This window comes from Neoarius graeffei, chromosome 22 (assembly GCF_027579695.1).
Source record: "Neoarius graeffei isolate fNeoGra1 chromosome 22, fNeoGra1.pri, whole genome shotgun sequence".
In the NCBI taxonomy this organism is placed as follows: domain Eukaryota; kingdom Metazoa; phylum Chordata; class Actinopteri; order Siluriformes; family Ariidae; genus Neoarius; species Neoarius graeffei.
The window spans coordinates 13,085,601-13,109,855 of NC_083590.1; the positions used below are offsets into that span (position 1 = coordinate 13,085,601).

Sequence of the window (24,255 nt, forward strand, 5' to 3'; positions counted from 1 at the left end):
TCAGCATTTCATAAACGTTTAGGATACTTTAAGAATAGCTTAAAACTGTGAGCTCGTCTCCTGAATTCTTAACATTAACATTCACTTAATTCTACTTTCACTCATTTAATATAAGTTGACAGAAACACACTTTTTTACTATATGAGATTTGTGCTGCTTGATGTAAGAAAATTAAATGCAAAAAAAAGGTGCCGTAAAAATGTTTTAATAAGTAAAACGCTTACTCTTTCTAAAAGACTTCTACTGGAGTCTGGTTTTTTTCTGACTTTCAAATAAAACACTTTCTGGCTAGTTTCCTTTGCTAAGGAATTTATTAAAAGTCACCTCTGTATATTTAGAGCTGAGAGATTTGTGTAACCATGCCATGTGTGTTGTATGTACGTTATATTGCTGAAACTATGTGGACACCTGATCTTCACACCTACATGTGGTTCTTCCCCAAACGGTTACCACAATTGTCTCGAATGCCTTTGTATGCTGTAGGATTATAATTCTCCTTCACTGGAACCTGTACATGACTGTGCACAAAGTGAGCTCCATGAAGACACGTACCCCTTTTCCACCAAATCAGTTCCAGGGCTGGTTCGGGGCCAGTGCTGGTGCTGGTTCACAACTCATTCAACTTGCGAGCCAGCTGAGAACCAGTTTGCTTTTCCATAGCTTGGGGTGCTAAGGGGAGCCACGTCTTTACGTCGCTGTATACGTCAGTTACGTCGCTGTATACGTCAGTTATGTCGCTGCAGTTGCATAAACCTTGGCACGAACATCGAAGCAGCAACAACACGGAGAAGAAGAAGCAGCAACAACAACAATAATGGATGACTTTGCGTTTGTACAGCTGCTGCTTCTCGTCGCTTAAAAATGGTGACCTTTCGCAGTCTTGCTATTGTTGTTGGTCTTAACAACTCCGCCCCCCACTGATGTAAGCAGTTCTTTCCTCTGGCCCAGCAGAGAGTTGGTGCTAGCCTGGAACCAGTTTTTCTGGCCCCAGAGCCAGTTCTTTGTCAGTGGAAACAGAAAACCCAGTTCCAAACTAAGCACTGGCCCCGAACCAGCCCTGGAACTGCTTTGGTGGAAAAGGGGCAATGATGGTGTGTTCAGGTTAGAGTGTCGTGCACAGAGCCCTGAGTGAACTCCACCTCAGTGGGCACCTTTAGGATGAACTGGAACATTGATAGTATCTCTGTTACCTTGGTGGCTCCGTTGGCATAGATGGGGATCATGTTCTCTGCTCCCTGTTTGACCTTCAGCTCAATGTTGAGCTGCCGTTCCAGAGCCATGATGCGCTCCTGATTGGCTGATGATCGACCCATTGTGCCCAGATGCGGGAGGTCATCTGGGGGTCAAACGCACTGTATGAGGCTCTGATAGAGTGATAGAGTGATGAATCATGTGTTATGCTGTGTATGTGAACTTCACATCCTCACCCTTGCTGTCATCGGGCCCCTTCACCATGATGTGTGCGTCAAGTTCTTGCAGCTGTGTGTGTAGTGCATCCAGTCTGCGTTTGGAGGAGCGTAACTGGTTCTCCACCTGGTGTGCATTGCGTTTGTCACTAATGGCACGTCGTAGGTTCTCTGCTCCCTCTTTGATCTTCAGCTCTTTACGGATTTCTCGGCGGATTCTCTCACGCTGCTCCTCCAGACGCTGCTGCACACCAGAGTCTGAGAAATCCGAGTTCGGGTCTAAACCCAGCTGCTCTAGGACCGAACTGCCCGGGTCTACCTGAAAGAGAGAGAGAGAGACAGAGAGAGACACATGAGATCAACAGTGTAGAACACACGCTGATCCTGTCAGTCAGTGAAGCGCCTCCTGTCATAGCTAGAGTGTGAAATGCTGTGAGCATTAAATATACAGCACAAACCCACAGCAGCAAAACCAAAGACCCGAGTCAGCAACTGAACACTAACTGGAGAAGTTAACATTGATTTTCAATGCATTACTACAGACAGAACAAACACACAGGCTGAGTGCATTACAGCAAAATACACATTACTGTAAATACACATAGGAGAGAGATAGGGAGGGGGAGGGAGAGAGATGGAGAGTGGGAGATAGATGGAGAGAGAGGGGGAGAGAGAGAGAGGGAAAGGGAGAGAGGGGGAGAAAGAGAGAGGGGAGAAAGGGGGGAGAGGGAGAGAGAGAGGGGAGAAAGAGCGGGAGAAAGGGAGAGAGAGAAAGGGAGAGGGAGAGAGGGGGGAGAAAGAGAGAGGGGGAGAAAGAGAGAGAGGGAAGGGGGAAGGGGAGAGAGAGAGGGGGGAGCAAGAGGGGGGGAGAGAGAGAGAGGGGGTTAAGACGGCTGATCTGGTGAAACGTTCTGTAAGGAGACATTTATGTCATGTTTATATTGCAGTACGGCTTTGAAATGTGCAGTAATGGCCCTTTTCCACTACCCTTTTTCAGCTCACTTCAGCCCAACGCGGCTCGCGTTTCGACTACCAAAAAACAGCACGACTCGGCTCGCTTCAGCCCTGCTTAGCCCCTAAAACTCGCACGGTTTTGGAGTGGGGCTGAAGCGAGCCAAAGCGAGCCGAGTGAGGCTGGGGGCGTGAGCAGACACTCCCCTGTGCACTGATTGGTGAGGAGGAGTGTCCTCACATGCCCACACACGCCCCGCGAGCGCGCTGGGATCTGTAAACACCGCAAACCCGGAAGGAGAAGAATTACGAATTACGAGAATTATGAAGCCTTATGCGCCTCGCCTCATCTATACGCTCTTGCCAGTATCTGTTGGCGTTGTCGGTGACAACAAGCCACAGCACCAAGACCAGCAACACTAACGACTCCATGTCCTCCATGTTTATTGTTTACTATTCGGATCATGAGACTACCGCTTAAAAGATCACTGATATCACTGTTTGCGCTGCTTAACGACATCACGTGACGTCCACCCACTTTCGCTAACTCCACCCAATGTGTCCACCCACTTCCAGCCAGCACGGTTCAGCGCGGTTGTAGTCGAAATGCAACTCCAACAGCCCCACTCAGCTCGACTCAGCCCAACTCAGCACGGCACGGCTCAGCCCGACTCAGCCGCGTTTGTAGTGGAAAAGCGGCATAAGTCTTCTGACATGGGAAAGACTTTCTGGTTTCTCAATAAAGTGACAAGCTGTTTTATTCATGAGAGAAAAAAGGCAGGATGGTGAGGGAACTATGGATGCTGAGAACGGCTGTGTCAGTAATAAATAAATAAACAAATAAATAAATAAATACATTTACATTTAACAAATATTACTAATAATGAATAAATAATTAACTTGTTATTACAAAAAACAGTATTTGTTACCTTGAGATATCGCAATAATTTTCTCGTTATCATGAGAAAAAGGCAATAAAAAATATTCCAAGCATGGCCATTCTCAGCTCCACAGGGAACAATCCCAGGTAATAAATTATATGCAATCAGATCCACCAATATTACGACATTGAGAAAGTTATTCCATAACACGGCTCATTTGCATACTCTATTCTGATTGGTCAGTCATAGCACTGTATGGTCTGTTATTTCTGTATAACAGCTCACTGTTATGAACCATTTCATTAGCAGAAGCAATAAAATAATTTTGTAAATCAATATTTTGTGTCAAATTATTGATTTCTTGAGTAAATAGCTGTAATAAGTGGGATAATGCACAGTTATTATTATACAGTTATTATTCAGGGTGATTCAAGAGCCCTCAGCTTCACATCAGGGTCCTGCATCACTCTGTCAGGGTTTATTTAACAATAATGACCAGCTCGATGTATGTTATCCCTTACTTAGTTATCTGTTAGAAAATATTGGGATTAAAATTTAATTCCAAGAAGCACACAACTGATGGATGCAGTAAATGCAGTTTAGAGTTTATTGAAGAGAGGCAGACAAAATCCAAAATGTGAGGCAAAAGAGTCATTAAAAGCAGGCAAGAGTCAGGCGATCAGCAGGCAGCATGAGCAGGGCAAAATACAAGAGGGATAAAAGCAGGAAGAAAGCAAATTCAAAAACCCAGGGAAACAAGATGAGAATATAAGCTGTGATTTGGTCTAATCAACACTGAGCATTACTTCGGAAAGTCCTTAGTGTGATGAGTATGCTTATAGAGAGTGTGGCTGTGATTGAGTCCATGTGAATGCAGTCAGTGAGTGTGAGAGTGAATATGGTTGTTGGGAATTGTAGTCTGTGGTGGCCATGTTTTTAGGCTGCAATGTGTTCTGAATTTGTGGCATGAATGCAGACTTTCAGCTTGAATTTGACAATATTTAAGTTTCAATTCAGTGGATTCTTTCCCTAGGGAAGAAAAACCCCTTTCATGACACACGTAGGTATCAAAGTCAACAATCAAAAGAAGACGTCACTTCACTTCACCAGAATGAACATTGAGGGTTTACCACAAGATGTAAACTAAGCAAGCCTCAAAAACAGGAAGACCAAAAACAGAGTTTACCAAAAACATTTTTAAAAAACAGCTTGTACAGTTCTACATTTCTACAGAATTGTGACATGTGTAGAGCTTTATATTATTATTATTATTATTATGGGCGGCACAGTGGTGTAGTGGTTAGCGCTGTCGCCTCACAGCAAGAAGGTCCGGGTTCGAGCCCCGTGGCCAGCGAGGGCCTTTCTGTGCGGAGTTTGCATGTTCTCCACGTGGGTTTCCTCCGGGTGCTCCGGTTTCCCCCACAGTCCAAAGACATGCAGGTTAGGTTAACTGGTGACTCTAAATTGACCGTAGGTGTGAATGTGAGTGTGAATGGTTGTCTGTGTCTATGTGTCAGCCCTGTGATGACCTGGCAACTTGCCCAGGGTGTACCCCACCTTTCGCCCGTAGTCAGCTGGGATAGGCTCCAGCTTGCCTGCGACCCTGTAGAACAGGATAAAGCGGCTAGAGATAATGAGATGAGATTATTATTATTGATTTCCTTCACAGTATGTATGTACTGGTGAGTCCTGTGTTGGCCACACCAAGTAGCCACAGTAATCCAGGGCCCTACAGAGGATCCTTGCTGATCCAAGCATAGTAAAGGGTTTCAACCCTACATGGATGTTGCTCAAATATCCTTCTGTTGGTGAAGCTACCCAGCGCTCCTATAACAATTGGGCTGATAACAACTTTCTTCATCTTCCACAGCGTCTTGATCTCTATAGCCAGATCATGATACTTCTCGATCTCATCCTCCTTCAATGCAATCCTACTATCACCTGGGCAAGCAACATCAATGATGTGACACACTTTCTCGTCCTTGTCTACCACCACAATATCGGGTCTGTTGTGCGGGAGTCTCTTATCCGTCTGGATCGTAAAATCCCACAATACCTTCGCATGGCTGTTCTCTATAACTGGCTCGGGATTGTGTCCGTACCATTTCTCCTTGCATTTCATATCATATTGCTTACACAGATCCCAGTGGATGGCCTTGGCTACATTATCATGTCGACGTTTGTACTCCGACTGTGCTAGCTTGGGGCATTCACTTAGAAGATGGTTCACTGTTTCATCCTTCCCCCTGCACAGTCTACACAGGGATTCTTCCTGAGACTTGTCAATTTTGGACTTTATTATTATTATGATTATTATTACAGCTATCTGCTCACACTGCAGATGAACCCACCATGATGATGATGATGATGACCTGAAACACACTTCGAGCAAGAGCAACCCAAGACTTTTTTTATGGTGAAGAAGTGGAAAGTTCTGCAAAGGTCACGTCAATCACCTGAGCTGAATCCACCAGAGCTGCACTTCACTTCCTGAAGGAACAACTGAAGAAAAAACGGCACAAGAACAAGCAGGAAGTGAAGAAAACCTGGCAGAGTATCACAAGCGAAGAAACACAGTGTCTGGTGATGTCTGTGGGTTTCAGACTTCAGGTAAAGGATTTACAGTGTTAAAAATGACAATTTAATTGATTGTTAGTTTGTCCTTAAAAAGAGAAGGACCACATATAACAACTGCTATAATTCCTACACCCTTCACCTGATTTGGATGTATATATCTTCAGATTAAAGCTGAAAGTCTGCACTTTGAGCTCATTATTCATTGTTATTCACTTATGAAGCTACAGTGAGATGCTGGTAAAGACGGCATTATAGCTGTGCTACACTGTATGCTTTTTCTTGTGTATAAAGACACTCCAGGAAGTGCTCGCTTTTTTTTTTCTATCTAAAACCAAAGTGAAACCAAACCAAAACCAAGTATCAGCAGGACAATAAAATATACATGAATTAAAAAAAAAACAATCTGGAGGTTTAAGGTAAACAATTATGCGATTCTAGAAAATTTTATAGTCACGTGACCTGCTAATGTTCAAGCCCAGCTTGTTCAGCTTCAGGCTTGTAGTACTCGAGTCCAACTCATGCCCTAATTTTAAGGACTCATGATTTGACTTGGACTTTAGCACTGATGACTCGGACTTAGACTTGTTCATTAACTGCATTCGGACTCGTAACTTGGAGACGAGGACTCGGATAGATTTTTTTCTATATTTCTGTAACATGCTATAATAATTTAGCATAAGATATTTATCTCTACATTAATTTTTCTACTAATTTCGTGCAAGAGAATGCACATTCACCTGTTCATACGTCATGTTAAGGAACAAACTAACGTTAATTGCGCTAAAATGCCTGGAGAGAACGCCGCTAGGATTGTCTGCTTTGCTTATACAGACTTCTCGTGCAGTGGGAAAAAATGCACTGCTGTGTGTTCCATATGTAGAACTATCGAGGAGACGACGGGGACAACCTCGAATTTCAATCGTCATTTGGTAAGACTCCACCCAGAGAAGGAAGTGACACACTATGTTCATTGCTCCGTTAATAGCAGGGCTTACTGAGCCCATGTTTACATTAGACCGTATCAGCGGATCATCAGATTAACGTTTTTAAAACGATTAGTGTGCACACAGCAACACCAATACACGATTTGCGTGCACACAGCAATACCAATACACGGATACGCTCGGCTCTGCAGGCATCCTGCGCTCCAAATCACTCCGCCCTGAACAGCGAGTGCCCTCTAAAGGGTGCGCACTCCGGCCTTGCGCAGCTCACAGAACACGCGAGTGAAGTGAACAAGCTGTGATTCGGGACTGAGCCGCTGTGTGTGTGATCCCAGCGCATATCACTTACCACTTGCAAGTGGAAGGATGGCAAGCCTAAAGACAATCATAACTACACAATGGGCAGTATTTGCATCAGTATTTGCAGTATTTTCATACTTTTATACTCTTTAATGAAAGGTGATACAAGGCGGAAGTCCGCGCCGTTTTTCAGCAGTCGCGTCACATGACCAACGCCAGCGAATCAGGAAGGTGGATGTCACAGTGACGTTGTCCAATGAGACGCCAGCTAGAGCTCAGCACAGCGTATTCACGTATTCTGAATGTTTACACAGCACCGGAGCTGACACGATCTGGATTGAATACGTGGACGCTGGCGGATTCCCGTTTCCCAGCGTTTCCAGGCGGTTTAATGTATACGGACAGTGCATCCGCGAAGAAAACAAGACAGATACGGTCTAATGTAAACGTAGCCTGAGTGATGAACTAGCTAGTGTTAATCCTCTCTCATGTTATTTGCCGTTTTGATAGTGGGCGTGGCTTGCTGAGCGATGAACAAGCTTTTTATCTGTAGCCTATTCACTAAAATGGGGCAGTCAAGCAGTAACGTTAGTCCAACACAGTAGCAGAGACAGTTTCACATAAAGGCAGCAACAGCCACCATCAAATGGTACACTTGGAGTCTTGTTCTCTGACTCGACTCGGATCAATAGTGGACTCAACGCGGACTCGAAATTTTCTTTAATGACTTGGACTTGAACACTGGGGACTCGAGAGTGGACTTGGACTCGAGGTTTAGTGACTCAACGACAACACTAATCAACCTACAACCAGTGCTTAGAAACAATAACAATATGAGGTGTAGGCACTTCACATGGAACGTTTGGTGTAATGACCATGTGCACTCTGTGATAACATGCCTTTCTGTCTGATTACAGCATATCGATCATAATTACTACAGCTACAGGATCAGACTAATAGCCTAAAGGAAAATGCAGAGAAGGTTGGTCTTCGCATCAGTGCAGAAAAAACAAAAGTCCAGAAGATCTGTACAAATGATGAAGACATGCCTGTATTAATAAATGGAACACCAGTTGAAGACGTAGACCAGTTCATATCTAGGGAGTAACTTTTCAAAAGGCAGAGATAGACCTAAAGTGCCGACCTGGTAAAGCAACCACAACTTTTAGCCGAGTACAGTCAGTGTGGTCCTCCAGATCATTTGGTATCTCTACCAGAGTTAGAGTGTATCTTACAATAGTCGTACCTACAGCAATCTATGCTAGTGACACTTGGAAAATGACAGCGAAAATGGTTCAGCAGTTAAATGTGTTTCATAGAAGGTGCCTTCAAAAAGTTCTAGGTATACACTGGATAGACCACATCACCAATGAAGTAGTTCTTAGGCGTGCAAACACGAGGGACCTGTATACCATTGTTACAGAACAGAGACTACACTTTGCTGGCTGTATTTTAAGACTTCCAGACAGCAGACCATCGAAAACTGCATTCATCTGGATTCCAAGTAAGGTATTAGGCAGAGACCCGTCCACCCGTAAATTTGACGGGCAATTGCCGATTTCAACGGGCAAGTATACACACAGACGGATACTGAAACGGACGATAATGCCGAAAATTTTCGCACATGAATACTCCCACATGTCATCCGATAAATCCAGTTATGTTCCGCCCACACACGGACTGGCCATCGGGAGTAGCGGGAGTTTTCCCGGTGGGCTGGTGGTTCAGCGTGGGCCGGCGGAGAAAAAAAAAAAAAAAACAGTTGCGCGCTGGCCTTTAATATGATAAGCAATGTTAACAGTTTGTTAAAGAAACTGTTAACATTGCTTATCATATTAAAGGCCAGCGCGCAACTGTTTTTTTTTGTTTTTTTTTCTCCGCTGGCCCACACTGAACCACCGGCCCACTGGGAAAACTCCCGCTACTCCCGATGGCCAGTCCGTGTGTGGTTCCGCCATCATTTACAAATCGTAAGAAACACAGTTTAATACGAAAAATACTGAAAACTTGAAATGAAAAATCAGAATATTTCATCGTTTCCGCCATTTTGGCCCGCACTGAATCTTGTAACATGCGGACTGAATAAATCGCGAATTCTGATTGGTCGAAAATTGCCAAACACCCTGCGTTGTAGTTTCCTCTTTCTTGGCAGGAGAACCGCATTTTTTTTTGCTGACTCACTCTTCTGGATCAAGATGAATCCCAACAAACGCCCCAAATTGAATGTGACAAAAACTGATTCGTTTTTCCACAAAAAGACAGAAAAGGTATGTGTGATACATTGATTAACAAGGGGGGTTCATTGGGGTATGGTAAAATAGAATACTGTTGGGTTTTTTTTTTATTAAATACTGTAACTAGATCAAAAGATTATATACAATTCATTGTTGTTTATTTTCTTTTCACTTTTGTTACCAAATCAAACACCATACATACATCTGATACATTCAGGAGTGAAACTGAAAAAAATACAAAGTAAAAATATGCAATATTTCTGATCAAAAATTACACGCCATTTCACCCTGAAAATGTCCTAGAATGCAGGAAATGAAGTCTAAATTTCAAAAATTTTCTGGGGGGGCATGCCCCCAGACCCCCCTAGAGGGACTTCGCGCCTGCGGCGCTCGTCTTCGCACCTGCGGCACTTATCAGGATTATATAAAATATTATTTTTGACTGGTAAATTTCTTTTTCTGCCTAATACCCTAATTCCAAGAGGTGGAAAACGCCCGAGAGGATGTCCAAAAAAGACATGGAGAGACACATTTAAAGAAGATCTCAACAGACGTAACATTCAATGGAGTTCAGTAAAGTCTATTGCAGCCGACAGAGAAAGATGGAGAGAACTTGTGGCCCTTTGCCCATCCCAGGGCTTGAGGAACTAACTAACTATAGGGTCAGACATACCGTAGGATCAGAAACCGAATAGTACTCAAGTTAGTAGTATTAGTACTATTAAGTTGAACTAATTGTGCTGTAGGATTAAAAGTTAATGCACTGTCCAGTGGAGCGAGGTTCCTCACTGAACCAGAGTCAGATTTCTGCATCCTGCAACGCAAGAAAGGCTTCTGACTCAGATCGATGCTAACAGGATGATAGAGGCATTAAATCAGATCAGAATCAGAAAATGCTCCAACACCTGCTAATCGGTGGATGTGGTATGGATGAATATGGATGGATGAACACACACATACACACACAATAATGTGCTCAATAGGCCAGCAGTTAGTTTGTCTCTGAACTTCATTAGAGGCTCACAGAGGGTTTATTAAGCAAAAATCAATGAAGTGCAGAGCTGATTACGCAGCAGAAGCTGATTCAGTCCCTCAGGGACACGTCCTTTACAACCACTCAGATATCACTCAACACTTTTACTAAGCACAAAGTGACAGCACTAACACACTGGATCATTCTAAAAAAATAATAATAATAAATACAAATTTTTAAAAAGCCACACAATCCTATGATGAGGTATATCCAATTCCATTGTTTCGAGAAAAATCACTTTTTCTGATTATAGGAAGTGATAAAAGAAAAAACACTGTATCTTGTTTTAAAATGTATTGACTAACTCCTTAATGATAATAAACTTCAAAAATGAAATCCAGAACTAGTTAACAGCTTTTAACTGAACCAAGTAATTTTTTTTTTGGCAAGTCACTACATATCCACACCACGGCATTTTTCCCCAAAATGTTACATATCCCTTTCTATTTAAAGTGCATTTAACCGTGTTCTTTCATGACAGATTATTTTATCTTATAGATTATTTTATCGAAATTATTCATAATTCAGCGTGAAACTGTCCAATAAATGTGAGAAGTGCCGAAGCGATTTCCTACTTCATGGGCACAGCCATCTTAGAAGACCTCACACCAATGGCAGCCTCTGATTGGCGAAGTGGATATGTCTGGTTTTGAGAAAAATCGGTGATGGTGCCATAATGCAGTGTGTAAATCAATGGCAGATATTGTGTTTTGCCAAAAACTGAATATGGTACGAGTAAGATATGATAATTGCTGATGGTCTGGTGGCGGGAGTTTCAATTTTTCAAATTTAGCGTTTATCGTGATTTGGAACCAAACTCTTCAAATGGACTGGGGTGGGGGTGGGGGATAATATTCTGAAAAAATCCCTCTGAATTTCTGAAATTAATGTCGAAAATTTCCAAGAAAAAAATATCTTCAATGAGGCTGGAGTAGATACCGGCCACTGAATGTTGTGTGAGAGTTTGAAATCCGATCAATCCTGCAGGAGGAGTAGTGATTTTTTTTTTTAAGATATTTTTTTGGGCTTTTTGCACCTTTATTGGATAGGACAGTGTAGAGACAGGAAATGAGCGGGAGAGAGAGAGACGGGAAAGGATCGGGAAATGACCTCGGGCCGGAATCGAACCCGGGTCGCCCGCATTCATGGTATGGCGCCTTAACCACCTGAGCCACGACGCCCCCAGGAGGAGTAGTGATTTTTGTGAAATTGTATTTGACCCCTGTGTAGCTGCAGCCATGGCAGGTGGCGCCACCTGGTGAACAATTCTTGTTGGAATATGTCTTTAGAGTCTTCTGGGTGAGTTTCAGCGAAAATGTCCCAGCAATTTACGAAGAGTAGAGTTTAATGTGACAAGTCACCTAAAATTTTCAGACGCCCAAAAAATCATAAATATGATAGGTGGTGCCATCGTCTTGACAACTTTTATACATACCAACCTGGGGAACATTTGATGTGAGTTTGATTGAAATCTGATCAATCCTGTAGGAGGAGTAGTGATTTTTGTAAATTGTGGACAGATGATGGACAGATGATGCGTGATTGCATAAGCTCACCCAGCCTGGCCTACAGCTGGATGAGCTAAAAACTCCAAAATTCTGAGATTACAAAGTCATAAATTTGTGACAGAAAAACCTCTCATACTTCCTGACTGCAGTGCATTCTGAGAAATGTAGTTGAAAATATCTTATTGCTTTCTTTAAATAATATTGGCTGGCTTTTTTTCCTGGTATATCAGATATATTCCATTCAGCTAGCACAATATTCAACTTGTCATCGACTCGTTCAGTATCATGCTAGCTGAATGGAATATATCGGAGATACCACTCAATGCCAGCCAATATTATTACTACTATTATTATTATTATTATTATTATTATTATACATACACATTCCTTTCGGGTGTTCAACGCATCTTTCTCTTTCAAAATTCTCTCAAAATCTTCCGTATTTAACAAAGCACACTTGGCGGCCATGTTTGTTTACAAATTGTCCCAGTCGCTCGCTAACACAGAAGTTTTACATCTCCGACGTGTGACGTCATGTTGTCTTGACAACCGTGTAATATCGTAAACCATATTCAGCACTCATTCTCCATTGGGTAGAGTGACATAATACATGTAGAATTTTGGAGTTTTTAGCTCATCCAGCTGTAGGCCAGGCTGGGTGAGCTTATGCAATCACGCATCATCTGTCCATGATCTGTCCAATATTGTTAGCGATATGCTAACAATATTGCATGCTATCAAACCAAATTAATGAAACCCACAAGAAGGGAATAGAGTACATTTTTATTCCATCAAAAAGTGTCCTGTATGTATAATAATCTTTTATTCTGTGTAATCGAGAAGGAATGACTGTATTTCCTGCAACTCTCAGCTCCGTTTCAAAGTGACAGAGTTTTGGGCAGATGAGAAGAATCCATACACTGAAAGTAACAGGAAACTGCTCTCGCATAATAATTAAACATTTATAAACAGCGAAGACAAAAAAAGGACACAGATAAACAAAGGTGTGAGCTTTATAAATTCGTCTCAAGTTGCATTTAGGAAACACAGCAAACAATCAGTCATGTGCTTCCTGGCTGTAATGCATTCTGGGAAATCTATCCATCCATTATCTGTAGCCACTTATCTACCCATTCTACAGGGTTGGAGGCAAGATGGATCCTATCCCAGCTGACTATGGGCGAGAGGCGGGGTACACCCTGGACAAGTTGCCAGGTCATCGCAGGGCTGACACAGAGACAAACAACCATTCACACTCACATTCACACCTACGGTCAATTTAGAGCCACCAAGTATCCTAACCTGCATGTCCTTGGACTGTGGGGGAAACCGGAGCACCGGGAGGAAACCCACACAGACACGGGGAGAACATGCAAACTCCACACAGAAAGGCCCTCACCGGCCGCTGAGCTCAAACCCAGGACTTTCTTGCTGTGAGGCGACAGTGCTAGCCACTACACCATCATGCTGGCCAATCTGGGAAATCTCATCTCATTATCTCTAGCCACTTTATCCTGTGTTACAGGGTCACAGGCAAACTGCAGCCTATCCCAGCTGACTACGGGCGAAAGGCGGGGTACACCCTGGACAAGTCGCCAGGTCATCACAGGGCCGACACATAGACACAGACAACCATTCACACTCACATTCACACCTACGGTCAATTTAGAGTCACCAGTTAACCTAACCTGCATGTCTTTGGACTGTGGGGGAAACCGGAGCACCCGGAGGAAACCCACGCGGACACGGGGAGAACATGCAAACTCCGCACAGAAAGGCCCTCGCCGGCCACAGGGCTCAAACCCGGACCTTCTTGCTGTAAGGTGACAGCGCTAACCACTACACCACCGTGCCGCCCATTCTGGGAAATGTAGTTGAAAATGTATTCGTCTCTTAGTCTCGGTTTTTCTCTGGTTTTTTATCAGTTTTTTTCTCATAAATTTCTCATTTTAATCTCAGAAATTCTTTTTTTTTTCTGGAATATCACCCTCTCAAGGGTGGCACGGTGGTGTAGTGGTTAGCGCTGTCGCCTCACAGCAAGAAGGTCCTGGGTTCGAGCCCCGGGGCCGGCGAGGGCCTTTCTGTGTGGAGTTTGCATGTTCTCCCCGTGTCCGCGTGGGTTTCCTCCGGGTGCTCCGGTTTCCCCCACAGTCCAAAGACATGCAGGTTAGGTTGACTGGTGACTCTAAATTGACCGTAGGTGTGAATGTGAGTGTGAATGGTTGTCTGTGTCTATGTGTCAGCCCTGTGATGACCTGGCGACTTGTCCAGGGTGTACCCCGCCTTTCGCCCGTAGTCAGCTGGGATAGGCTCCAGCTTGCCTGCGACCCTGTAGAAGGATAAAGCGGCTAGAGATAATGAGATGAGATGAGATGAGATCACCCTCTCAGTCAGCTCCATTTTTTTTAACCTATAATGTCCCTAATACGCTGTCAGACAAGCTCATCATTCAATAATGTGTGGATTTACAAAACCAGTTCTCTGTGTAAAATCCCCATGTCCAGGACATTATCAGATTGATCAGATTATATATACATCACTGGAAACTTCCCATTTCTCCATGACCAGTCCCATGAAATCCAGACACGCGTGTGTGTGTGTGTGTGTGTGTGTGTGTGTGTGTGTGTGTGTGTGCGCGCAATCTGCTTTCTAGTTCAGAACACACACAACAGAGCGATTTTAGATCCTGTTTGCGTATTGCAGCAATTAATGAGTCAATATAGCAATTATGAGAGCTGTCTGGAAATCCACCATTTCATGAGAACTCAAGATCAAGCTGTTCTGTGTAATGGTGGAATCCATACACCTGTATGGTAGAGTGCTGGGCCCTGAAAATCTCCCTACAGAAGTCACTGGATGGCTCATACACCTGCATGCTGTATGTTACCTTAAACATCAGTTGGCAGGACCACATTTCCAACAAAGAGCTCTATGGTGACCTCCCAAGGATCTCCAACAAGGTGGCCTGGAGGAGGCTTGGCCTGGTGGGTACTGCCTCAGGCACAATGAGCTCCCTGCAAGTCAACTCATTTTGTGGGAGCCCACGCATGGATCGCGGTATCCTGGTCGTCCAGCGACTACACTAATCGATACACTCATGAGGGATGTTGGGGTGGCCAACAATGCCCAGCTCACCATCTGCATGTCCGACCACAGAGACTGGTCCTCAAGGCATGCAGCTCGGCTGAGGCCACCTTAAGTAAGTAATTAAGTAGCAATTATATCCTGACCATAGAGCCATGAGACCATTTATTAGCAAGTTCCATGTTTCAGTTGCCTGGAAACATAACTGCCTCAGCTAAAAAAAAAAATTTTTTTTTAATGTAAGAATATATGGCGAGTCAGGGAGTTAAATGTATTAATAAGGACTACAAGTTACGAGTATGATTATTATCCCATCCTCTTTATGCTCTTGACAAAAAGCTAGCAAGTCATTTCAGCTCTCCCTGATCATCCAACAACTCACACGTTTCCTCCAAAACGCATGAAACCAAGGAAACGCATCTTTTCAAACGTGCTGCTCAAGCTGCACCACATGGAGGAAGGAGATTCTTAGGCTGTGGACTGAACTCGAGCCACTGGATTACAATCCCAGTGAGCTAAGGAAGTGGATCAGATGCAGAGGTAAAGTTCCAAAGTTGGGTTTATTAACACGTTAAAAGGCTCAGAAGATCCCAACACAAACACAAAAATCCTTGAACAAGGCAGACAAATCCAGAAGAAAAATCCACAAGAGCAATGGACAACTGTCCAAAGTCAAAAACAAAGTTCAGGCAAAGACAGCAACGGTCCAAAGGGACAAATCCAAAAAGTGTAATCCATCAAAACAGGCAGAAAATCAGACCTTTACCAAGAGTTAAAGAACTTGAGATTCTCACGAGTACACACAAAGACTTAGCAAAGACAACTACAGAGGACCAGGTATAAATACACAAAATAATTCAGGGACGGATCCAAACTGATGCGATTGATGCACATGCATCAGTGACAAATATATGTGCACCACTTGGCATCGATCATGGGGTGTTTGTTTACTTTACCGCTAGCTGGCTACATAGGCTATAACTACGCTCAACCAACAGACCAATAGTTCAGTATCCGACCACCTGTGGTAAGTGGTGATGCTTACCTGACCTAATTATCTGTATTCTCATGATGCTTTGTATCGCGTGACCCGAGACAAAGAATCTAGGTCAAACCAATAAAATGCTCCAGAAAGAGGTAGAAATTCAAAATTTGCTGTGAATAATGGGCCAAGTTGCAGTCATAGCTGACCGTACCTGGGCTGTTTCGAAAGGTCTCGGGGAGAGGGAGGTGCATATAAAGCTTGGCAGGGCTAGGACTTGCCCTGCCCTCTTCGGAAAGGGCTCGGCGTGCTCTACGCCCCTGTGAAAATCCACAGTGATCTGGTAAAATTAGTGAAAATATTTCTGCAAATATGCATCTGTCAGATTCTTGGGCTGGATCCATCCCTGTAATTAATCACATAATACGCTGATAAAGAGTTACAGGTGTGTATAGAAAAATGGTAGGAAAGCAGGCAGAATGGGATAAGGGGGGTCAGGAGCACATGGATAACAAAATAAATACAAGGCACATGGTACAGCAAACTAAAAACCAAAAGAGTCCCTGATGGATTCTAGAGACCAAAAAAATGTCCCAAATCATAACAGAGCTATCTGCCCTCTTCCACATAATGTGAGCTCACAGCTGTCTAATATCGCTCTGATTGACAGGGGAGAGAGGTTGCTCCTCCCACCCAGACAGCACATCCAGTTTTGCTTCTACTCCAGATAAGGCTATTCTGTTGCACCAATCGAGAGCCTCCAAATGAAATCTTTTGCTTTGCAGCCATCAGTAAGGAGGTTTTTTTCTTTTTATTTCTGCTAGCAGCAGTGGCACAAATTGTTACTCTCACTCAGGATCTTTTTACTTCATTCTTCTTCTTCTATTTATTATTATTATTATTATTATTATTATGGTGGCGGCACGGTGGTGTAGTGGTTAGCGCTGTCGCCTCACAGCAAGAAGGTCCTGGGTTCGAGCCCTGGGGCTGGCGAGGGCCTTTCTGTGTGGAGTTTGCATGTTCTCCCCGTGTCCGCGTGGGTTTCCTCCGGGTGCTCCGGTTTCCCCCACAGTCCAAAGACATGCAGGTTAGGTTAACTGGTGACTCTAAATTGACCGTAGGTGTGAATGTGAGTGTGAATGGTTGTCTGTGTCTATGTGTCAGCCCTGCGATGACCTGGCGACTTGTCCAGGGTGTACCCCGCCTTTCGCCCGTAGTCAGCTGGGATAGGCTCCAGCTTGCCTGCGACCCTGTAGAAGGATAAAGCGGCTAGAGATAATGAGATGAGATTATTATGGTGGCACGGTGGTGTAGTGGTTAGCACTGTCACCTCACAGCAAGAAGGTCCGGGTTCAAGCCCAGCAGCCGGCGAGGGCCTTTCTGTGTGGAGTTTGCATGTTCTCCCTGTGTCGGCGTGGGTTTCCTCCGGGTGCTCCGGTTTCCCCCACAGTCCAAAGGCATGCAGGTTAGGCTAATTGGTAGCTCTAAATTGACCGTAGGTGTGAATCTGAGTGTGAATGGTTGTCTGTGTCTATGTGTCAGCCCTGTGATAACCTGGTGACTTGTCCAGGGTGAACCCCGCCTCTCACCGATAGTCAGCTGGGATAGGCTCCAGCTTGCCTGCAACCCTGTAGGACAGGATAAGTGGCTATGGATGGATATTATTATTATCATAACATTATTTAGGACGTTATTCCTCCCTCAATTTTCAACCAATCATCATCAAATTTCACATGAAGAATACCTCTGGGCTGAATTATGTTGCTATGACTTTTGGTGCTGATCTGGATCACTGATCCGGAATGGTCCATGAAAAATGGGATTTAAAAAAAAAAATCACTTATAACTCTGTCAATTTTCATTATTTTTTCAATCAGTGGGCTTTTTTTGTTTTATTTTGTTCAGGGTAGCAGGGTGCAACTTTTCCTCACTAAGCATCATTCTGTATCTCTTACCATTCAGGAACTATAGGGTACGGTGACCAGACGTCCCGGTTTGTAACAGCTAGCGCAAATTACTTTGACTTTAGTCACAGTATCTATCGAGTTTTCTATTCTGGTTGTTGAACCTACTTGTGCAAATAAAAAATGAGTAGCGCAGAGACAAAATCTGCTCATCCTCAGTGACTTGTGCACCGCTGACATGATAATTATCTTCATCCCTAACAGTAAGAAGAAGAAGACATTTCTGTAAACTCACAAAGCAGACACAGTTTCAGCATTGAGGTTAATAAACAGGGTGGAAATAGTTCAGTGGAAAGGGTAAGACACTCTAAAGGCTCTAAAAATTACAAACCGCTTATTAAAACCTGGTCACAAAAAAAGAACATTAACAAATCACGAACAAACTGACAAATAAAAGAATAAAATCTGATTTTATTCAGGAGATCTGGCCTGCGTGTTCTGCACGTTCTGAGGAACCCCTACAGAAAAAGGCTGCTTCTACGAGAGTAATCGCTTTGTAATGTGAACTCATTTCACTTCAGCGATACTGTATGGGACGTGATTTCTCGCTTCAGCTTCCGTTGAGATTGTTAATTATTGCTGACGGAGATACAGAGGCGCGCACACACACACACATTGTTATTTATGGTCTGATGAGTAATTTAGGTAAACTGTGCCTTTAACTGTGACTTCCCTTTTAAAGAGTGTGATTGTGAGCAGATGACACAGCACAGGGGTTAGAAGGATGAACTTCTAAACTTAGAACATAACTATTGCAAATAAACACACACACACACACACACACACACACACACACACACACACACACACAGAGCAAAGCCCAGACAGGTGATTTGTCACTGAAAACTTTGTCTACTGCTAAAGTTGGCACACTTTCACACACTGTGTGAAAAAGTCTTGGCACCCCACCCCTTTTTTTTCATCCAAAATATGTTACAGATTTCTATTTTACGACTTCTAAATTATTGGGTCAAAAAATTACAAAAACATTTTAGAGTTCCAAACGTTTGTTTTCCAGCACAGAAAAAAAAAATGTTTGTATCTGAGTAGCATATTCCATAAGAGAACACTTTTCAGATTAAAAAAGAAAACATAATGAAGGCTACTGGCAAAATTTTAGTGAAAAATGAAGAAGTGAGTGTGACAGTCAAAGTGTCCAGAAGGTTCTGTAAGATGCTCAGTAAAACCTACAGCTCATTTCCTTATCAAACTGCACTCGTTGGACCCGAGACTACTTTTTTTTTTAAAAGCAAAGGGCCGTCTCACACCAAATACTGACTTTGTTATATAGATTTATTATGGCTAAATGTAAGCCAGTAACTAACTAAAGAGTGATCTATTCTCAGACTAGTCAGTGACCTGTTTCCTGGAATTTAAGGCTGTTTCCACATTTTTTTTTTCATACCACCACAACCCAGTTTTTCCCAGAGCAGCTTGGGGAAAGTGCTGAGTTACAATGAATGTTGTTGTTTTTTTTAACCTCCTGACAATCAATGAGGAACAAGTGAAAAAAACAAACATGGAGGACAAAGTGGTGGTGAAAAAAATGAGTCACGAATGTGAGGAGATTTACACCATGATGAAAATGTACTGTATAATCCATCATGACTAAAAATATCAGTGTAAAAAAGTATCGGATATGTTTGGGACATTTAGAAGTATGTCATGTGATGTCCTACTTTAACTATGAGTGCAGATGCAGCTGGTAATTTTCTGCCTCAAAAGCTGCAGCGAAGTCAAACAACCTGATCATCAGTAGAGTTACATTGATCTTTCCTTCTCCTGCACCTCTGATAATGATAATAATAACAAACCTGATCTACAGAGGAAGTGCGGCTCGTCGATGACGCTAGCTGATATTACAAACATTTATTGTGTTTGAATGGGACCCTGGTGTCTGGGCAGGTAAGAATTCAGCAATCATACTCAGGTACAAGAGAGTCTCACACACACACACACACACACACACACACACACACACCCCTCTCTGTGGTATGGGGTATAGTGTACTATCAATAATGTTTGCTTTGTGTAATGGAAAAAAAGAGAGAGAGAGAGAGAGAGAGAGAGAGAGAAAAAGAGAGAGAGCAAGAGAGAGACATGGAGAGAGAGCAAATGAGAGAGACAGAGAGAGAGCAAGTGAGAGAGTGAGAGAGAAAACTAGTGAGAGAAAGAGAGAGATGAGAGAGAGCAAGTGAGAGAGAGACAGAGTGCATGAGAGAGTGAGAGAGAGAGTGAGAGAGAGAGCAAGCAAGAGAGTGAGAGAGAGGAAGAAAAAGAGAGTGAGATGAGAGAGAGAGAGAGACGTACCGTCACAACCACCTGTTGGTTGAAATATTCAAAACAGTCAAGAAAAGCGAAAAGTTTTGGCACCTCAGTGACGTTTGGTATCACCTAATGATCCATCATTCCTGTTCAGTGATCGATCTGAAGCATCGCTGCTCCACAAACACGCACTAGAATCTTTTAGAATTTTTTTTGTTTTTAATATACATAAAATCACTAAATATGGATCATTAATCCTTTAAAGGAACTTTCTAATATAACCAGGGTTCTCAATCTTTTTTCCTTCTTCTTTTAAACACCTGAACCGGTTCTATCTAAATCATTTCGCTCCAGTACCCCTGGAGATGTTAAGCAGCTCAACATGAAGTGAATCTTTAGAATCTTTTTTGAATCTTTAGCTTTCAAGGTTGTTGAAATGTTTGTTTTACTCATTTACATCATCTGGTGCTGCTTTAGGCTATGCAGCTTTACCTTGTTTTGTTTTACAGGCATGTCTTCATGATCTGCTTCCAATTAAAAAAAAAAAAAAAATCATCCAAAACCTGCTTCAAGCATACCACACACTTAGGAAAGGCTTTGGGGGTTTGGTCTTGTAACTCACTGTCCATGCACATAAATCCAAACATGAACTATTCCTCCCCGTACTTCGAGAACATGTTACTCTTTGGAAATCGGATTTTGTTGTCTGATTTGTGCTCAGATGTTTCTTTTACTCATAACATGTCCGTCCATTTGAAGTGATTTGAAGACATTCTGCAGATGAAGACGCTTTTATCCACAAAGAATGATTGTGCTCGCTTATAGTAATTTACGGTTAACTTGTACATACTAAGAACTCGTACCTCCTGACATGAACTATAACTAATTCAACAAACGTCTCTCGCTTTTTATTTATGAGGTTTCAGGAAAATGCTACAGTATTATCAGTTTGAATTCATTTCATTTTTCGCTTGTAAATTTAGTGTAACAAGTCATTAACATTTTCATCACAGTCTCACAAGCCTCTGCAAAGTCACCACAAACCTCCTGGATGCGAAGCCCCATAATACATCATTGACATCGTTTTTATGATGATGATGATGATGATATTTGTCCTTCAGGGTCGAAGATGATCATGACTTCAATTTGGTGGGTGGTAGTTATGGGTCCAGGGGTGACTGATGAGGCCAATCTGGGCTTTGAAGGTACACTCACATGTCGGGCACACATGGGTAGGTACAGTATTGAGGGTGGTGATAGTTCAAGCCTTCCGTGCAACTCGTTTCTTCTGGGCCTCGGTGATGCATTTCATCTCTTTTGCATTTGTGCCACTGGTGAGCTTTGGTCGCCATGCTGGATGATCCTAAGCAAGAGACTCCCAGGAGTTGAGATCGATTTCTAGGGTTTTGAGGGACATTTTGAGATTGTCCTTGAAGCGTTTCTTCTGTCCCCCCCCCCCCCGATGGCCGGTCCATCTGGCTTGGGCTTTCTGCAGAAGGGTGTTAACACTGGAAAGTCCAGCCCCCAGTAGAGTGCGCACATTCCATATGCCAAGATTGAGTACCTTCACTATCTTTTAGTTGTATTTTGACCATTGAGTGGGATCCCTGCCAACCATGGTGTGCTGGCCAGAGTGAGGTGAAGCAGGCACCTTTTCTAGCCCCTTCCTCCATGCATATGAGCAGAGCGAATCCTAAACAGGGCTGCTCAGATACCCAGGGGGCTGCTGAACTCTGCTGCTGCTTCATTCCAGCAGCGAGCAACCCTACACTCTGGGTTGTCCGTGTGCAGGTTCGTAACTACAGCTTCCAGTGTTTCCACACCTGCTACTTCGCCACTTGCCCATCACCACAGGACTTGAATTTGAAGTCATGACTTGTGTGTGACTTGGATTAGAGTGAGGAACAGTTGCCTCTCTCCAGCCGTCAGTCTCACTCTCTCGTCCTGATCTAACTGGGTCCAGGGGCAAGACAGAATCAAGACAGCTGGAGCTACCGTATGTTGGGATGTAGCAGATGGCCAACAGTGTTCTAGATGTTGCACTGTGCCCTGATCATGCTTCACAAATGCCATCATTTCTATAGTAACAGTTCATTCTCAGTGACCTGCAAAATGGACACTATGGATGTTAAAGTGTCTCCAGTGTCAAGGGGTAACTTAAGGGAATGTCTGCTGTAATTTACGTGATAACAAGGATTTGTTTCAAGGACACTGAATGCAACTGTAAATGGATAAAAGCACGTCATTCTGTAATAAATAAATAAATAAATAAATAAATAACTGGCAAATTGGGCAGCATGGTGGCATAGTGGTTGGCACTGTTGCCTCACAGCAAGAAGGCTCTAGGTTCGAGCCCAGTGGCCGGCGAGGGCCTTTCTGTGTGGAGTTTGCATTTTCTCCCTGTGTCTGTCTGAGTTTCCTCGTCTGGGTGCTCCGGTTTCCCCCACAGTCCAAAGACATACAGGTTAGGGTTAATTGGTGGCTCTAAATTGACCGTAGGTGTGAATGTGAGTGTGAATGGTTGTGTGTGTCTATGTGTCAGCCCTGCGATGATCTGGCGACTTGTCCAGGGTGTATCCCGCTTCTCGCCCATAGTCAGCTGGTATAGGCTCCAGCTCGCCCGCGACCCTGCACAGGATAAGCGGCTACAGATAATGGATGGATGGATAGCTGGCAAACTGCTGAATATTTCATGTAACAGTATGACACTGAAGTGACCAAACTGTCAGGTGCTCTAGCCTTCGCAGTTTAAAAAGTTACCCCATGGGGGATTTTCTGTACTTTACTGGAACTTTCTTACGATCACATGGCATCTATGCTGATCCAGGTCAAAGTGTTAAACTGCAGCACATTGCACTTTGCAGAACACCAACCACACAGAAGACACGCCCACACAGGCTGAATGAGGAAACACACACACAGGCACACAAACACACACACACAGTTCTACAAGACCATTACAATGTCCCTAATACACACCTGACTCAAAACACAGCATGAGGAGTGACTTAGAATGACGTACGCTGGGTGCCGTGTAGCCTAAAAAGGTCCGAGTTTATGATGTGCAGCATATTTTATTGTGATATCATGATATTTTGCCAGGAATGCACCTTGTTTTTGAAAAAAAAATGGTGAACATTTTATTCTTTCAAGGGCACAATAATAATTTAATAATGTAGGAAAAGGAAGGAAAATAAACGAGTGCTGAAGTGTATTTCTGATGAAAAAGGTCAGGGTTATAAAAGTAGTGATGATGATGTGAACTTATCATGATATCAGAAGCATATCAATATATCGAGAGAGAGAGAGAGATTCTCGACACCAGTGAGTCCGTACCTGAGTCTCGTTCTCGGCGGTGTCAGGGACGAAGGAGGCGTCTCCTTTGTGCTCCTCCAAACTCTCACTCAGTGCTCCTTCACTCGCCATCACCTCCTGCTGCTCCTTCTCTAAATCACCCCTCACCCTCCTGGAGCGTAACTCTCCTCTAACCTCCTTGACTCGACTCAACTCGACTCAACAAACCCTCTCTCTCTCTCTCTCTCTCTCGTCTGAATCTGCACTCACTTCCGCCTAGCAAAAGAAAAAGACAGACACACAAAGGAGCAGAGCAGACAGAGATAGATGTCACCGCCCCAATTTCCTGCTCATATGTGAACTAGAGGAAGGTCTTTGCCAGCTTGCATGTCTGCCTGACCACACACACACACACACACACACACACACACACACACACTCTCAGCACACACACACACACACACACAAAATGTAAGCAAGTGATTTCAGAAGCCAGAGCTCTTACTAACCGCATCACTTCCTGCTGTTAACTTGAAAGACGGACGAATAATAACGTCCCAGTGGGGGCAAAAATTTATGACAGTTTAATCGTCGAATGTTTCATCCACATGGACTTACATTTCATTTCATTTATTCAAAAAATAATTATTCTCTACACTAAGGTTAACAAGTATGGATTTAGCATTATTATATTATTATAGCCTGCAATAATACACAAGTCAGTGGAAATGTGTGTGTGTGTGTGTGTGTGTGTGTGTGTGTGTTGAAGTTTTAATGCATGTAGGTTGAGGTGCAGTTATAAATAGCTCCAGGTTGTCTCAGCCAGAACGAG

The 24,255-nt window shown here is 43.4% G+C and overlaps 1 protein-coding gene across 2 annotated transcripts in view; it reads right to left on the minus strand.

Annotated features, from left to right (window-relative positions):
* Nucleotides 1–23,748, minus strand: part of pkn1b (protein kinase N1b) — a 58,805-nt gene extending 35,057 nt beyond the window's left edge. Inside the window, exons 1-4 of one of the 2 annotated variants that reach the window (XM_060904402.1) lie at nucleotides 23,466–23,554; nucleotides 5,590–5,740; nucleotides 1,428–1,725; nucleotides 1,191–1,336 (exon numbers count right to left, since the gene is read on the minus strand). In XM_060904402.1, the coding sequence (XP_060760385.1) occupies nucleotides 1,191–1,336; nucleotides 1,428–1,725; nucleotides 5,590–5,592 (447 nt within the window). In that variant the 5' untranslated portion in view covers nucleotides 5,593–5,740; nucleotides 23,466–23,554. Of the gene's footprint in view, nucleotides 1–1,190; nucleotides 1,337–1,427; nucleotides 1,726–5,589; nucleotides 5,741–23,465 lie in introns of both variants that reach the window. The other variant, XM_060904401.1, reaches the window with a different exon arrangement.
* Nucleotides 23,749–24,255: the final 507 nt, after the last annotated feature.